The sequence below is a fragment of the Oxyura jamaicensis genome, chromosome 6 (genome assembly GCF_011077185.1).
Source record: "Oxyura jamaicensis isolate SHBP4307 breed ruddy duck chromosome 6, BPBGC_Ojam_1.0, whole genome shotgun sequence".
Taxonomy (NCBI): Eukaryota; Metazoa; Chordata; class Aves; order Anseriformes; family Anatidae; genus Oxyura; species Oxyura jamaicensis.
The window spans coordinates 30,083,285-30,100,880 of NC_048898.1; the positions used below are offsets into that span (position 1 = coordinate 30,083,285).

The following is a 17,596-nucleotide window of genomic DNA, read 5'->3' on the forward strand; positions in this document are numbered from 1 at the left end:
TTCTTTCTTTCTTTCTTTCTTTCTTTCTTTCTTTCTTTCTTTCTTTCTTTCCCTTATAGTTTCAATCCTGCAGCTGTAGGACTGGAGAAAAGGACTTTGGGAGTATATTTCTGCTTTCTGTGCTTCACTCGTTTTGCTTCTCCTTACTCTCTTGAGCTAAAACTGAGATGTGCTCCACGGTTCTCAGCCCCGTAATATGGGGGCTCATCTACCTCCCAAGAAACTGTGAGACTTCTTAGTTATTAGCGATATGCTCTGCCTGTGATTAACAGTGGATGTATCTGAGGAAATGGAGAAATATATGGTGGAAATGAGGGGATTTTTCAGCGAGGTCAAAGATATCCAGCATGCTCTGCAGATTGTCTTTCAAGGTTAAATAGTGAGACTGCCTTATGCAGCGTGCACAGACAGTTCTGTAAACCATGGGTCCTATTAAAAAACATTCAAGTGGAACAAACTTACTTTTTCTTGTCACAACAGGCTCATATTCACATTTCAGCACTGGGAAGAAAAAGATAAAAGACTTAATTCAGCTTTCACCATGCTGGAGATTTTCTCCAGTTCCACCTCTGCCCCTTCCTCTGTCCTCATTCCCAGTGTTTTTGAACTCTGCCTGCAATGCACTGCAGTGCCTGCCAAGATATCTCTAACTACGGGTGAGTTAATGAGAACATCTGGCCAGGAATGACTGATGATGCTCTGTGACCCACCCACTCAGCACATCTGGTGGTCACGGCCATGGATGGGGAACCTTACCAAGTGCTGTGTCTGCTGCAAGGAAAGATTTTATTTTTTATTTTTTTGTCTATAGTTGGGCACACTGAAAATGCCCAAATCCTTTTGATTATAGGAAGGGGCTTTCGTGTGAATGGGAGAAGTGTTTTTAAATAGGTGCACACACACACAGACACTCACACATGCGTGCATATACACTTCTTTATACAATTACAGTGTACTTTTAATGAGTGAGAATGTGGGCTGCCGCCTAAAACCTGTCTTTATAGATAATTAGTCCCAAAGGTCCTGAACTGGTTAACCATGGAGGCACGCTGCAAAGGACTTCTCTTTGGTAAGGGCTTTTTGAGGGGGCTGAATGTACAGTCTCTCTGAAGGGAGGAGAGGATGAAAAGAGCTTATGTGCTTGGTTGGCATAGCTCCTTTTTGAAATGATTATTTTAAACCTGTCCTTCTAATGATGAATTAAAGTGTCCGGACACTTTTGCAAGCATCTTTTTATGTTATTTATATATAAATCAATAAATACAAATGCTCCGCTCTTGTTTTCCTTTGAAATCTTGATAGTTTAAAAAAAAAAAAAAAAAAAAAGATGGAAGATGGATTTTTCAGACAGCACAATGAATCATCAATGAAGTGAAAACACTGAGCAAATTCTCTTTTGTTTAAGAGAATGGTCTGTACACAGTTCAGGCCAGCACATTTTTCATGGGATGCGAGGGAGCAGTTCAAAGAATTGGCAAGGAGTGGGTCCTGCATATTCATGAGGCTGGGCAAGGAGGTGAAGGTACAGGAGAAGGCAGAAAAGCAATATGAGGATAGAGTGGAATGTGGAGTGAGTTACCACGGTATCCTATTTTACTGCTGTTTGACGTAAAGCTCCTTTGCTTTTACACAACCGCTGGAATTGAATTGAAGCAGTGCAGGGAATAAATAATGAATGTGTCTTTTACATGCTAACAGAGGAGAATCTGCACCTCGTCACAGAGATAATGTGCCCCTCTGTTCTCCCCCCAGTCTCCAGCCTTCGTTCCAGAAGTCAATCAAGATCTTATCCAACAGACAGAGGAAAAACTCGAAAACAGCCCCTGCAAAGAGCTATTCTCTCACTGTACAAAGTAAGTATAACTTGATATCCAAAGACCACACAGCTGCAGTCAGCAGCTTGTAAAGACAGTGACAGGTAAAGAGAGAAATTGCAATTTGAATCTGAGGCATGGATCTTCAGTTTACATTCATAATCCTAGAGGCATAACTGACAAGGAGTGAAGTCATTTCATCTGAACGAAATATAATAAATATTTCCATGCCATTATATACACTACACACAGGCACTTAGTGTTTCAGGTATTTGACAGAGTGTTCTAGCCAAGTTAACCAGCCATGGATTTCATGCCGTGTGAAAAGAGCTACAATGCTAATGTATCCAAAGAAAACATCTCTGTTTCAAAATGAATAAAAATTAAGTGGCTATACAGTCCATTTAGACAGAGGAATGTGCAAACTTGCTCTGCATGGCTTTTCCAGAAAATCTTCAGCAGGAGAATGGAGCTTTTTTAATGCTTTCTGTCTGTCTGTGGAGTTCAAACGTACGTGCATTATTTCATCCTTTGTCTGGGAAAAGGCTTATCAGGTTTTGTAGCGGCGAGGCGATTTGTACTATTATGTTCTAAAGCTCCAGGTATGCGATCTGCATTTGCAAGTACTGACCCGGGTATGTTCACGCCAGTAGATCATAAACCAACAAAAATATGAAAAGGAGGGATCATCACAAGCTGGCCCGTGTGGTTTCTGGCTGAGCACAGTTTGTTTTCCCTGGGTGATGTAATGGGGATTTGTAAAATTCGCTCCGCTGTCATTCATTGTTTTGACTCATTTCATTGACCTTTTCTGTTTTCAGTTATTCTTTGCGTTGGTAGGAGATGTGGGTTATTTCTGGCCTTCTCTTATAACATAGCTAGTTTACTTGCATTGGCCCGGTGTCATGTTGAGATGCTAGTATAACTTGCACCAGTTGTGTGTGCCAGTCACAATGACAAAGGCAGAGCTGTGCTTGACATAAAAAACCCTGATGTCTGTTTCCATTTCTGAAATCGATTTGAAAGCTGACAGTTTACTGTAAAATGCACTTTGTTGTTGCCAAAGAGGGGAACTAAAAAGCAAACAAGTGGTGAAAGGCAGCTATTGTTCTTTAAAATACGTGAAGCTTTTAATTAACTGAAAGAAATAGGCTAGCGTTGGACACCACTTAATTGAAGCTCTTATTCACAGACAGCCATTCCTTCTTCTCAACCGAAACAGATAAATTAGCCAGTTTTGAGACCTTGTTCATAAATATGCTGATGATTGTTTTACGTGGACTGAAACGGGGTCAAAGGGAAGTTTTAAAGACTTGCTGTTGGTACTTACTAAATGTACTGAATAATGTTAATTTTGGAAGTGTTTGGAGCATGCACATAAATTTGAAACTTGCTATCCTGTCGGAGCAGCAGCAGGGATGAGTTTCAGACAAGTCTTTCTAGTTAAGATCAGTCTGCAGAAGAAATGGATGTATAACTGTATCTGCTGCTTTGACCTTTAATATTTTGACTTTCTTCCTCCAATTTCCCTCCCTCCAATTTCCCCTATAATTTTGAGTTTGATTTTGGGTATTTGGTAAAACTCATTAAGGCTGACTTTTTTTTTCTTTTTTTTTCTTTTTCTTTTTTTCTTTTTTTTCTTTATTTCTAAATTTGTGTTCACTTAAGGGAAATATTTCATCTCCTTAAAACAAATACTGTATGATCTGTGTCCAATCAGAAATTGGACACAGCCAATGAAAACAACAGCAATTTGTCTTTTGAATATGGAAAATTTGCAATTACCTGTCTGTCCCTAATGTATGGTGCAAGAATTATTATATATAAAAAAATCAAACAGCTAAGAAATTCCAAAAACATAGGAATAGTGGTTCATGAATGGAGAGAAACTGAACTGAGAAGACTCATTATTCTTCCTGAATGTTTGCTCAAGTCTAGAACCACCCCAGGATGAGCTTTAGTTCATCTATTCCCAAACCAGAGTCATTTTTCAGAGTATTTCCTCCTCCAGCAAAATCTAGAAAAGTGTCTATTTACTCTTAGATATAGACGCTCCTGCCAGCAGAGCCCCAGTAAGCAAGGTAGGACCCAAAAGCAGACAGTCAACAGTCCCCTGGTAAGCAGCATGATAATTTCCATCTCAGGCAGCTCTCTCAGTTCAGCCCCTGTTTTCTTAGCTCTGAACCCTTGGCCTTCCTCAGGGGATGCCTGTTGGTCTCAGGCTGCTTGTTGCCTGTCACAAGCAACATACTTATCTGTCACAGTTACATACTGGCCTTTCATAAAGACTTTGCAGCCACTGTGTGAGTCCCCAGATTCTTTTCTTGATCCAGGAACAAATGCAGATCGCTATTCAGACTCTTTTTCTTCTGTTTTAATCTACATGGCACACTGCTGTTAGGAAAAGCCCTTTGACTTTTATCACAGTTATTAATTCTTCTGTATAGCAGGAATTGAGAGTGATTTATTTATTTATTTTTGCTCAAAATAATATCTCTGATGGCCTGTCTTGGACAGAAATGGGCTTCAGGCAGAAATTTTCAATCCATATGTAAGCATCCCCCAACGTTTAGGAGCTCAGTTCCTCCAGGTGTTGTGTTAAGCCAGACTTAATTTATTAAGAGAAGCAAAGATACTTGCCTAGTGTCTAACAGCCTTTGTAAAAGTTCATTTAAGCCAATGGGAAACTCCTTGTTAATTTTCAGCAAGAATTATCAGTGTATATTTCTATTCAGCTTGTGTAACTCCTTCTCTTATGAAACACATTAAACATATCACTTTGTTCCTAGGCTGAAACCACGAGTAAAATAAAATAGGAATTAAGTAGGAGTCAAATGACCCTACCATTCAAGAAGTCTGTATTTTCTCCTCTTGTTTTGTTCCTCTTTCGCTCCAAGATCAGGATTATAAAATGCTTATATATCCTTTTCATCTGAGATAGATCTGTCCTTGACCACCTCAGTGGGGAACCATTCCAAGAATACCTAAACAGCATGTACTTCGACAGGTTTCTCCAGTGGAAGTGGTTGGAAAGGTAAGTCACAATATTTTATTTATTTATTTATTTATAATAGAAAATAATACAAATGGTTTAATTTCATTTTCCATGCAAAGCCCATAGAATACATTCAAAATCTGGCAGCTGAGATGGTGCACGTTCAGTCTCTTTGTCTTGAAGGCAAAGTCAGTTTGTCCTTTCTTCAGCATTCTTAGTACCTCCTCCCAGTGCTTGTCATTTATGGCCTCCTCTGTGCAGCGATTCTCTCCCTCTTTACGCTGTTCTCCTTCAAAAGATCCATCAAGACCCATTCCCTGTCTGAGCTGTGCTCCAGGGAAGATCTACCAGAGGTCCAGGAAGGCTTTTCTAATTTAGCTTTTGTTTGTAAGTCTTCACTGTTAGAAGGTTCAAGAAGAAGTGATGGTTTTAGCCACATGGACATGCCATGTAGAAAAGTCATGGTTATGTCGGCACTGGATTCAATTTAACCATGAACTGAGCCTCCAGCTGTGATCATCCACCAAGCACAAGTGGTGTCTGGGGCATATACAGTGCTCCTTCATCCTTCATGAATGTGACCACACCCAGAATTAATCTCCAGCCACTGCCCTCTCTCAAGGACACTGCTGTCCTTGAGGCGGCAGGCTCCAGCAAGCAGCTTGGGCAACTTCTTTGCCCTGCATGCTTGTGCATGCCTGGTGAATAGGACTAGACGTACAGCCCATAAAAAGTAGGAATCCAAATCTCCTCTGTGATCCAGGAAACCTCTGTGGCCAATTTCATTGTAGGCCCTGTCACAATGAGCTATTCGTGGCACAGCGGGAGGACACATTGCGCTTGTTTATGACCTAGCCTTGTGCATCCATAGCGCTAAATGTACGATACGCATCCAGTCTCTGGCTTTTGCGTTTGCAAACACTGCCCAAGCAAGAGTGAAACAGATGCTGCTTGGTAGGGAAGTAAATAATAAAAGAGAAATCCATCCCAAAACACCAGGGAGCCTCTTTTGGCTTCTAAAGCTCAAATGTTCTGCTGTTTAATGGTATTAGGTATGATTAAAATACATTCCGATTTTTTGTTGTCTTTCTATTTAGCTACGCTCCGAATATGGTGACTTTTTGTCTAGCCCAGTTATTACAATTATTGAAACACCATAAACAGACAAAAATGCTGCATATAGGTCCTCACGTGGTATTTCTTGGCTAGACATTGAAGAGCACATTTAATGAGCAAGCTGCCTTAGTGGGTATTAATTTGCAGGGAAAGGGACCTTTGCCCCCTCCTTGCTGGTGAGTGCTGTAGCAGATGACCACTGCTGGGTGACAGTGACCTTGAGTCAAGAGAAGCCCCAGTTGCCACAAATGGAATTAATTACGGTGGATGGGCTGGGGCCAGATCCTCGAGTGGTGCATATGAGCATAAGGGCTTGGAGATCAAAGGAGCTGTGCCAGTTACTCTCCCTGGAAAGCTACACAGCTGCCACACAGGGGGAAGGGAGGTGATGGGCAGAGGGGAGAGCCGCTTCATGCCAAGACACGCTCCACATGCCATCTCCTCTGAATCCAGCATTTACTCTTCCATTTCAATTGAAAAACATCGGATGATTCATCTCTAGCCAGGCTATTTCCCAGTTATTTTCACATTCAGGATAAGGAATTTTCTCAAATGCTTTGAGGATTTTATTTTTTTCCATTCTCCCAACAAAATGTGACAAGCTATTGGCTGTGCCTATCCGGCTTAAGAACTGTTTTTAGGATTAGCAAAGAGCTGTTAGTAGCATGGAGTGATCAACAGCTCCTTCTGGCAGCCTGCTGGCTCCAGTGGAGAGTCAAACAGTTGATTTACTCCAGGGACATTGCTGAGCACGTAGTTATCACTGCTAATTGTTGCTTTTAACCCTAACAGAATTTGCAGTATCTTCTTCGAAGCCTGAAAATAGCATTTTTCCTCTTTCCGTTTTGGCTATTTGCATAGTTTTCTCCCCCTACTTTTAAAAACAATGATGAGCATAAATGAAACGATTCACTTTAACGTTTATTCCTTATTGTCATCAACCTCATCATCGCCGCCGCTGGAACAGCCGCGTTATTGTGCTCCCTCTGCCGGCTGGCTGCCCGCCAAAGGAAAACAAAGCTCTGACGAGGTTCTGATGAATGCTGATATCGACTGCTAATGCAATTTTAAAACTTCGGTGATAGACTGGTGGACGCAAAATCAGATATCTCAGAGCCCCGAGTTCCTTCTCTGTCACATTGTAAAACTTTGATGATAGCAACTGCGGTAGAAGCTAGATTTAGGGCTGGAGGCCTTTTGGTAGAGCAGATTTCTGTGGGAATTTCATAAGATCTTGTACCCCTACAGAGCGCTCTGTTGTCAGAAAGACTTATTTAACTCCTAATTTGGCCTTTAAATTGCTACAGAAAATGTACACAGGTTAACTCACCAGAGGGGTGAGTTAAAAAAAAAAAAAAAAAAAAAAAAAAAAAAAAAACCTCTGCTTAATTTGCTCAAGAAACTGAACCAGAAGGCTTTCTTGTCAGGTGAATGGTTGCAGCTAATCTGTTTCACATGCCTGAAAGGAAAGAGATGCTCTTCCTCCTTTCTTGCCCAGCGGTGCTGTCCCAAGAGGCAGGTAATTCAGGTCGGGCCGGAAGGGCTCCGAGCCCTGCTTCCTGCTCCTACCCTTCTGTGAATGGGATCCCAATTCTCCTCTCCAGTTCCTGGGATTGTTTTTTGCTTGTTTCATATTGATTTCCTGTTTTGCTTAAGGTCAAGAAAACAGAAGTATTTTCATAGTGGTTGAATCTTGGATCTCTTTTTCTCAGCTTGAAGACCAAAGTAATTAGATGTTAGTCCAGCACGACCCTTACAAAATTCCTCTGTATCACGAGATGAGCCATGGAATTAATATTCTGTTGCAAGCTCTCAGGCCTCGTCTCTGCTTGACAAAGGCCAAAACTGTGTAATGGAGATTCAGAACCCTACTCGGTCCTAAGATGCGAGCAGAAATTATACTGATGACTCACTAATGTGTTGTATTTTATTACATCTTAATATGCTGGAATTGAAAAGTTCAGGCCATACATAGTATTGAAGTAATGTAATTACATAATTATATATTATATTATATAATATAATTACCTTGAAATAATGTGATTATATAATATTTATCTATTTTGCTTTTCAAAAGTATGCCCTGAAATAAATAAATCACGGAGAGTGCATTAAATGTAGTGTGTCTTTTTTTTTTTTTTTCCTTTTCTTCCAGGCAACCAGTAACGAAAAACACGTTTCGGCAGTACAGGGTGCTAGGGAAAGGCGGCTTTGGAGAGGTGAGTGATTCTGAAAGTTTCTGTTAAGAACGTTTCCTTCTTCTCAGGCACTGCAGGTTACAGTATCTTGATGAGACAGAGGCTGATTTTCATTAATTGCTGACAGTTTTACTTAACCTCTCTTGACACTGCAATCTCAAAAGAACACTTTCGAAAATTATTTTGTGTTTGACTGTTGCAGTCACAGTGGAATTAGGGTCACACCCTACTTGTATTTTACTAATGGCTTGAGGTCACTGCCTGGGCAGCAGAGTCCGTGGAGGCAGAGGCAGGCCTTTGCAGAGCAGATTAACATCTACACAGACAAAAGGAGGTGGGATAGGAAGCAGGCGGAGGAAAGTGGAATAATTAAACCAATATTACACAGCAGGTTTGGAAACAGTAGACGGTTCCCCAGATGCCCCCGCCTAAGCCTTATTCGCTCCACCACTGTCTCTAGCCTTAAAAGGACTAAATCAGATCAGACCAGATTGTGAGGAGCAAAGTGCAACCCAGAAAAAGTGTTTTCTTTGACTTACCCAGCAATTGTTCTCTTTAATTCTCAGGTCTGCGCTTGCCAAGTCCGAGCAACAGGGAAGATGTACGCCTGCAAAAGATTAGAGAAGAAGAGAATAAAAAAGAGGAAAGGCGAATCCATGGCACTAAATGAAAAGCAGATTTTAGAAAAAGTCAATAGTCAGTTTGTAGTGAGTATTGAACTCTCTAGAGCTTAGTTCTGTGCTCACCTGCTGGGCACCCTCTCCTGTTGTATCTGATCCCTCTTCCAACTCCTGCTACAGAAAAGGAGCCATTTTCTGTAGGGAGCCAATCCTTCCACATTTCACCTTAGTCCTGCTCCATGCACATTTGCAGAGTCTCACTTTCATCTGTGGTCTGTGAGAAATGCACCAAGCAAGGTGCCTGTTTCTACCATGTGAGCTTGATGCTCGTTACAGCCTTGACTTGCATCAGGGCTTGCATCAGGCTGAGCTATTTTTATCCTGCGTGATTACCTGAATCCCCAGTGCCTGGGAGAGAGGAGTTTGGAGCAGACTCAAGGAGATTCAGCCCAAATAGATCAGAAGAGACTGGCTGGTAGGAGCATCTAGCCAGTGATGTGGAGCTGGTCTGCCTGACCTGGGGCTTTCCTGAGTTCTGCCAGCTCTTGTGGGCTATCTGGAAACCCACTGAGATGGTGTTTTTTTGACAGCTGTCCAACAAAACAGAGCAGCTGGAGTTGGATCTCCCCTTGACTGTTAAGATTTCTGTTGCCCGGAAACATCTGAGAATTAAACTTGGGGGTTCCAATGATTTGTCTGGGTTCAACAAATCAATCTATAAAATCCTAATATCTGATTTTTTCTATACTTTTAAAATGCGTATTTGCTATTTTGATAAGGCCCTTTTCAAATTCAATGTTGTTTTTTTTTTTTCTCTTTTTCTAGTGAAAATTGTTAATGAAAAGTGAGTGATTTCTCCTTAGTAGATAACTGAACTGTCAAAACCACGCTATGAATGTTTTCTAGGTCAATTTAGCCTACGCCTATGAAACAAAGGATGCACTGTGTTTAGTTCTGACCATAATGAATGGAGGTGACCTAAAGTTTCATATCTACAACATGGGAAACCCAGGCTTTGAAGAGGAAAGAGCTTTGTTTTATGCAGCAGAGATTCTTTGTGGTTTAGAAGACCTTCACAGAGAAAATACAGTATATAGGTAAGCATTCAAACTTTATAGTCTTAAAACAGCCTTTCCAAGTAGAAAAGAATTGTCTGCATGGCCCCTACTCATGGTGGTACAATGCAGTTTAGCTGCCTCAGTGTCTTTGATGAAATTTCAAGGGGGTTTGGAAGCAGACATCCCCTCCATTCAAAATGAATCATCCTCACAGAGAGCACAACATGCTCTCTGCTAGAGCACTGCTGGTGCTTCAGGACCTGCAGCAAACCTGCACCTCTCCTTGCTGCCTCCTACTTTTCCTGCAAAATAAGGCAGTGTCTGGGTCTCCTTTACTGCTGCGAAGCAGGGACACTGGCAGTGTCCTGCAGGCAGCCAGGGACTTCCCTCTCTTCCAGCAGAGTAATTAACACAGGAGGGTTTGAGACAAATGGCATGGATTGATGCTCTAGGACATGGAAACTCTAGTTTTGACTAGCTAGATGAGCCAAGTTCTTGGTTTCCAGGCTGGCTTATGGCTATACACAAGCACTCTGTCAGGACATCTTAGGGTTTACTGGCTGGATAAGAAGAGTGGCTCTAGAGAGTGCTTTCATGGCTCCACAGGGATTTATTTATTTTTCTTTAATCAACAACCAATACAGTTGTAAACAACATTTAATGCTTGTCTTCGTGATCCTAGCTTGTGAAATCATTACTGCTGGCATTCACAGCAGAAGAGGTCCTGTAAATTGATGGAAGAACATCCAAGAACAATGATTAATAGACAATAATATGGTGGTTTGTGCTTTTTTTTTAAAAAAAAAAAAAAAAAAAAAAAAAACCTAAGCTACACTCTAAATCATTGATATGCTCGTGTATAATAAGCATTGAGTATATGCTTGTATGTAGATAAATTATGATATTTTTCCTTGGAGGACTTCTCTTACAAATTGCCACTCAGTTGCCTTGCTGTGACTCAAATCCTGCTAGATCGTACAAGGAAGGCAGACATAGATAATATGCTGATTTATTTGGCACTGGCCCAGAAGTAGAATTTTTCAAGGAACAAAATGGAATTAAATGTTTAATGTCAGATCATGAGTGACATACCTGGCTTCCTTTTGCTTTAAAAAAAGTCCTACCAGGTTCAGAAAAGTTTTAGGAGGTATTTTATTGTTTCTTTAAAAAAAAAAAAAAGTAAATCATAAGCATACCTTATTGATGAAAATGACAAATACATTCATAACGTGATTGCTAAAATGCCATACTATTGCCATTCTCTAATAAAACAAATTAGATCTGGCCATCTAAAATAGTATGGGGCTCTGAGAGAAATGGCATCCTACCTTCTTAAGAACTTGTTTCATGCTACTCTTAAAAGAGCTGCTAGTTTGCACTTCAGATGGCACATTCATTTTGGTGATGAATGATATTATATCCTGGTAGGTGACATTTTCTAGCAGTATTTCAGGAGCAGCTGCAGAGACCCCTAATTTGTCATACTGCAAAGTGTTTTGGGACCTGCGAGAAGTGCTATATAGGTCAATAAAATATAGCAACTAAATGCTACAGCTTTCTCAAGGTGAATAATTCATAGCAAAACACTTATTCCTCAGACTTAATTTCATTTTCTGTGAACAAAACACTTCTGAGTAAATCACAGCATTCCAAAATACCTCCCCATCTCATGCACCAGTGATGCACGCTGTGTATGTGACCCGAAAAAAACAACCGGGCCAGATTTCAGGTTCAGCATCAGATAAAAAGTCAGAATTCCCTTGTCAACGAGGAGCTTCCATTATATTTCTCAACTGTATCATGTTAGTAAAGGTCAGTGGGTTGGTTGTTCATGGAAAGCAAACAAGAAACCCTTCTGCTTCTCCTCGAATTTATATAGATATATATTTAATAGCAGTATAGCAACATATTTATATATTATAGCAGTGCCTGCAAGCTCCAATCTGCATCAAGATCACAATGTCCTAGGCAGTACAGTACACGGCAAAGCTTTGTCCACCATGATTAATGGTATTGTTTATGCTGTCCTGTAGAGCAGAACAATGCACTATAGGCTTTCCAGCATGGGCGCAGTGCCAGCAGTTCATGTTTCAGTATGTTTAGGCAAGGCCAGTTTACATTTCGGAAGCTGTACCGTTGGGAAGCGTATTTACACATAACTGGGTCCACAGAGGAGTGTTAATTCTTCTAGACATTTCAGCACAAAAATCAGAGTCCTCCCTGACACTCCCAAGTGCTAGCCAAGCAAAGGGAGCCGTCCTTGATCCTGAGGAACCGGAGATCTGAAAACAGAAATGACAAGTGATGGCTGGCGGGAAGGAAAGTCTGCCTTAATTGCCCTAAATCACAAAGGACTGTAAGGGCTGAACTGTTCTCGGAGTCTTCATGGAGTCTCTCATTTTCTCATTCAAAGAAAATATCTTTTCTCAGCTAGCATGTGGAATCCTTTTCATTTAGCCATTGTCATAGCTTTAGGTGGGACTAATAAGTGCTGGAGTGGAAGATGAAGTAACTAATGAAGTCGAAGTTCTCTGAGGAAATAGTTCTTAAGGGATTTGGAATAAATCTTAAAAAATAAGTAGGAAACACCCTCTACCATGTTGCTCCAGTACTGGAAAACTTCTGCTGATAGGCAGGGAAAGCCCACAGTGACATGTTAAGCAAAATCACAGATTCCCCTCAGTGTCCAGCTGCCCTTCGCATATTTCAGTATTGTTTACTTGGAAAGTAAGCTTGGTATCATCGGGCACCCAGTGACGTTTATCCTGAGAGGTTCAGAGCATCTGAAACAGGAGAGAAGGGGAGATTGTTCACAGCATTCTTTGTTCTTGCTTGAAAAGAAAATAATAAAAATGAGATACGTTTTGAAATGTCACTTTCAGCATTGTTGAAATTGTCACACACCACTCGCTATTCGGAGGAAAACTCACGGCACTGAAGTGATGCAGGAGGCCTCCTGCCCAGGCGGCAGCATGCTGCTCTCCTGTTGGGAGGGTTCCTCTTGCACACCCGCCTCTCTTTGCTCTTTGAAAAGAAATGTGGCTTGCTGGGAAGCTAACAGAATCAAGCTGCTTCACAAATGCAAGGAGGCCTTAAAAAAAGGCGAGACCAAGCACTGCTTGGATTTGGACCAGGCTAAATGCTGGGTTTCCGTAGGAATCCATCAGATAAAATCAGGGCAGAAAGCTGTGAATTGAAGCCATGCGCTTCTCCCTGCCTTACCCGGCCACACTGGTGCTTGATCCAGGCTCCCCCAGCTCCTGGCTGGCACCTCTCTGCCCTGTGCCCATGCAGAGGCTGCTCCTCGCCCCTGCGATGTCTGCATAGGAGCAGGGAGAGCAGCCATCCAGCTCCCACTTCGACAGAAGCCCCCCACCAGCAGAAGAGGCAGGGATGGAGTGGAGCTGGCACGGACAGCATCTAAAAGCTGCAGCTGGTGGAGCCGGCTTGGTGTGGACAAGCCCTTTGTAAGAATGACCTGCCACAGCTCTGCCGCGTATATGAAAATTGGAGATTTTTTTTCAGAAGTTCATAACTTGGCTGAAATGGGGATTTTCTTTTTTTCCACACGAGCAGCGAAAGGCACATCTTTGACATCAGAGTGACCACCTGGCCAGTTTTCATGGCACTGCTCCAAACCACACAGGCATCAGAGTTTCCTAAATGTTTGTAAGAATTTTAATCTGGGCACAGCATTCCCCTCTCTGCCCCTCATTTTTCCAAACTAGCTGAAACCGTTATACTTGTGCACAAGTGCATGTGCACACATTCACGTCACTGGCCTGAGCCAGACGCCAGGCAGAGCAAATCTGAGCCCAGCGGATTGCTGTTATCATTTTCATAAGCAAATAAAATATTTTAAAATGTTTAACATTTTAACAAAAAAAAAATATTTTATAAAAGGAAATGTTGCAGAGATTTATCAACACGCAGGACAACAAGGCTTGGTTTACAGGGTTTACTGGTCTAGATGGATGAGTCCGTTATAGAGTGCATTATGAACTAAAAGCTTGGCTTAGTGGAAAAATGTAACTTCAGTTTAGAAAAAGACATATGGTTTCGTTCTAGCCACGGGGTGAGTTGCAGAAAGTTGTATTGGTTCCATGAGTTCCTTACTGTTTGAGTTGACACTCAATTGGTTTATTACTAGTAATAAATGCACTCACACACTGTCATATGCTTATGTTATCAAACCCAGCTTCATACAAATAACTGCTATCTTTCATTTGCAGAGATTTGAAGCCAGAAAATATCCTGCTAGATGATTATGGTAAGTCTCAGAGGTTCACAGAGGTTCTTTCACAGTAAAATAGATTAAGTTAGTTTTAGGATACATATTGCACAAAGACAAATAATGCTCTGAAGTGAGTAAGAGGCTCAGCGTATTCTAATACTATGTCTTGGGGTGGGTAAAGTGCTAGGACTCGCTGCACGGGTGGAAGGAAGCAGCTGTGCTACACAGCAGGGTGTGTTCTTGAGAGCATGACTTTGCTGGTGGTGTCTGCCTTTTTTCCATTGTTTTTCCATCCCTATTGTTACAAGGCTAGCACAACACAAAGGACATTGTGATTTCTAATCTATGCTCCCCACTTCATTTTCAAAAGTACTTTCGTCCTTTGCTGAGCCAGCTCTCATTTTATGCAAAGCCAGGTACCCATTTGCTTCTGAGGGCAGCGATAATCAAATCTTACGCTGAGTTATAGACCAGATGTAGTCCTTTCAGCCATCAAAGAGTCTCAGAATTATGTCAGCCCATCCATCCACTGTGATCAGTTCAAGACACTCCACTACAGTATGCTACTCGGTGTCTTTTTTTGGTTTGCTTTGAAATACCTAATGCAATCCACTCTAGTCCATAGCCTGGCTGTTAACATTTCACTGCATCATATCCCCCTCAGTAATTCCTCTTTTCCTTATCAATGAAACTGCTCCGATTCCGTGATTTAGACCACTCATTTCTTCACATATCATAACAGTAAATTGCAAGAGTATTGTAGTGTTGACAACAGTTGTATTTTTGAGCTAATTTGGAGTCAAACGATTATATCTGCTTTGTGTTGTTTTGTTTGTTTGTTTTTGTTTTTCCTTCCAGGCCATATTAGAATATCTGATTTGGGCCTAGCTGTTAAAATCCCTGAGGGTGAATCAATCCGTGGAAGGGTAGGAACAGTAGGGTATATGGGTAAGTCTTCAGTAGCTCATCTTTCTGACAATTTGCTGAGATTTCTTGAGCTTTGGAGATCTTTCTCCTATGTAGGCTTAAGAAAAAGGAATTTTAAAAAATCACACTCTGCTGGGAAAAAATAAAAAAATAAAATCTAGAGGAAATCAGAAGTCAGGAAAAGGCTGGACCACAGCAGCTCTTAATGAGACTGGTCTACAATGCTAAATCAGCAAGGAAAATTTAAAAAACAGACAACTGGGATTCTAGTGATTTTATCATAGATTTATTTGAGTAGGGTTATGTGCATTAAGTTTTCTTTCTTGTTGTGTTTTGTATAGTATTTAAAAAGTATTTGGATGTTGGTGATGAAGTGGCTAAGTCCACATCTATGTTTTGCTATTTGGACAGTGGGAGGCTACACAAAAGAGTAGAGGTTTGTACATGGGTAACAAACACACTCCCAGATTTAGCTATAACTGTTTTTGAAATGGAATGTAATTATTTTCATGCATTCTCTGGGTAGGCATACTTTGTGGAATAAAAATTGCATGTGCTTATTTGACTGAATAGAAACTAGCTGATATGAGCCGCTGTTGTATCATATGGAAGCTTTAATGGAACAAAGCAAGTCAGTTGTCATTTCTAAGTTTTGTTATTTCAGTGTAAGTCTGTGTCCACACTAAGACTGTGTGCCCGTGAGCATATGTGTGTGTGTTTGTAACCATGGATGGAAGGTAAGGATGCCTGCAAGGAAGTGACTATTTGCCCACAGCAAACTGGGTGTTTGCAACACAAAACAAATAGATTTTTTTTTTTTTTTTAACGGAGGGAAAAAAAAAATATAAATTGAATGAAAAGACAGAATTTGCTTTTGGATAAATGTCACTGTTGTTTACAGGATGTGCACTTGTATGTAATTTCGTAAACAGAGAAGTCTGGAAGCACTCTTAAGACTGGGCCGCTCCTTAATACTTAGCTTCAACTTGTTTTGTTTTGTTTTGTTTTTTAACTGGTCTGACTTGGTAGAGAACTCAGAAGACAGCATGAACATGGCATGTAGAGAAAAGAACATGGCATGTAACATGCTGCATTTTCTGTAATTCGGTCAACAGAAATCAGGAGGCATTTTTATATTCTGCCCATCATTCTCTCTTCCTGCCAACATCAAACATTGTCACAGGATACATCTTTCTCCTCCACAGCTCCAGAAGTGTTGAACAACCAGAGATATACACTCAGCCCTGACTACTGGGGGCTGGGCTGTCTCATTTATGAAATGATTGCTGGGCAATCACCATTTCGTGGAAGGAAAGAGAAGGTGAAGAGGGAAGAAGTGGACAGAAGAGTGCTGGAGACAGAGGAGGTGTACTCCCATAAGTTTTCTGAGGAGGCCAAGTCCATCTGTAAAATGGTAAGGGGCTTGAAGGCCCAGTGTGGCAGCTGCATTAGCAAGCTCCATCTGACACGTTCTGAGAGGTAATGCGGTACCACAGAGGGGCTGCAGAGACAAGCAGTAATTAAGCTCATCTGTTGATGGGATGACTGCATTCTTTATTCATTCAAATTGTGTTTATTTGGGATCATGGTCATTTTGAGTCCTCTCCAAAGTTTTATGGCCAAGGGAGCGGTATCTATTCTCGTGAGAGTTTGAATGTTAGTTTGTAGTCAAGAATGCCTTTCTGTGTTTTATAATCTTGTAGAAAAAATAAAAAGGACTTGATGATGCAAGACTCTCAGTGTCTCCTGCAAGGAACTGAAAACCCCATGCTTCCATTGTCTTTGGTGAGAGCTGGGGGTAAGCAGGACAAAGATTATGCAATGAAATTATTGTGACACTCAAATGTTGTCCCACCCCATCTCACTAACTTTGTTAGCAACATTTCCCCCAGGGTGCCATGGTATCCAGCTTTTTTTAATACTGTTGAGCTGTCCTTTAAAATGTTTTCTCACCCTTTCAGCTGGGAGTCATTTTCATAGCACAATAGCCATGTCTGACAATGGAAATCCTCAAACCCTTTGAGAAATCTCAAAGCTGTGTCTGAATTCATCAATGTCTTGTCGACATCCATCTTTAGAAGACTGAATTGTAATTTGGAAAGAGATGTAGCCTTATTCTTGATTTGTTTGCTAAAGAGTGAAGTCTCCTTTGGAGACGGTGACATATCTATGTAAACTGTAGAGAAAGAATGAAGGGAGAGAAAGATCAACAAATAGGTAGTGAGAGTTGCACCAACATCTTGTGCAATAGGCAGGCAAACAGCATATCAACAACATTCTGGTTGGCTGGCTTCATGAAGAGACACTGAAGTCTCCTTGCAAAGTAATAATGGTAGCATTGCCAAGTATCATGCCTGGAAGTCATTAACTCACAGTGCACCAACTCATTGCTGAATCCCCCGGATAGTAATTAACTGACATCACTCTTGATAGATACTTTAGGCCATACACTGCCCTTAATCTGTGATTCAGAGCCCCAGTGTAAAAAGATGTAGGACAGCCACAGGCTCATACAGACTATTTCACGTGCTCAAAAGGTCTGCCATCTTTTCTCTAGTAGCGTCTCAACTCCTACCAGGTGAAGAGCAGAGTCTGCTGGAGTGGCAGAGAATTTGTGCACTTTTGAGTATTAGC

The 17,596-nt window shown here is 41.2% G+C and overlaps 1 protein-coding gene across 3 annotated transcripts in view; it reads left to right on the forward strand.

Moving 5' to 3' along the window:
- Positions 1-17,596, forward strand: part of GRK5 (G protein-coupled receptor kinase 5) — a 165,393-nt gene that overhangs the window by 128,469 nt on the left and 19,328 nt on the right. For 2 of the 3 annotated variants that reach the window (XM_035329334.1, XM_035329335.1), the window contains exons 5-12: positions 1,753-1,853; positions 4,756-4,848; positions 8,081-8,144; positions 8,690-8,830; positions 9,650-9,840; positions 14,034-14,071; positions 14,894-14,983; positions 16,168-16,376. In XM_035329334.1, coding sequence (XP_035185225.1) covers positions 1,753-1,853; positions 4,756-4,848; positions 8,081-8,144; positions 8,690-8,830; positions 9,650-9,840; positions 14,034-14,071; positions 14,894-14,983; positions 16,168-16,376 — 927 coding nt within the window. Of the gene's footprint in view, positions 1-1,752; positions 1,854-4,751; positions 4,849-8,080; positions 8,145-8,689; positions 8,831-9,649; positions 9,841-14,033; positions 14,072-14,893; positions 14,984-16,167; positions 16,377-17,596 lie in introns of those variants that run through there. The other variant, XM_035329336.1, reaches the window with a different exon arrangement.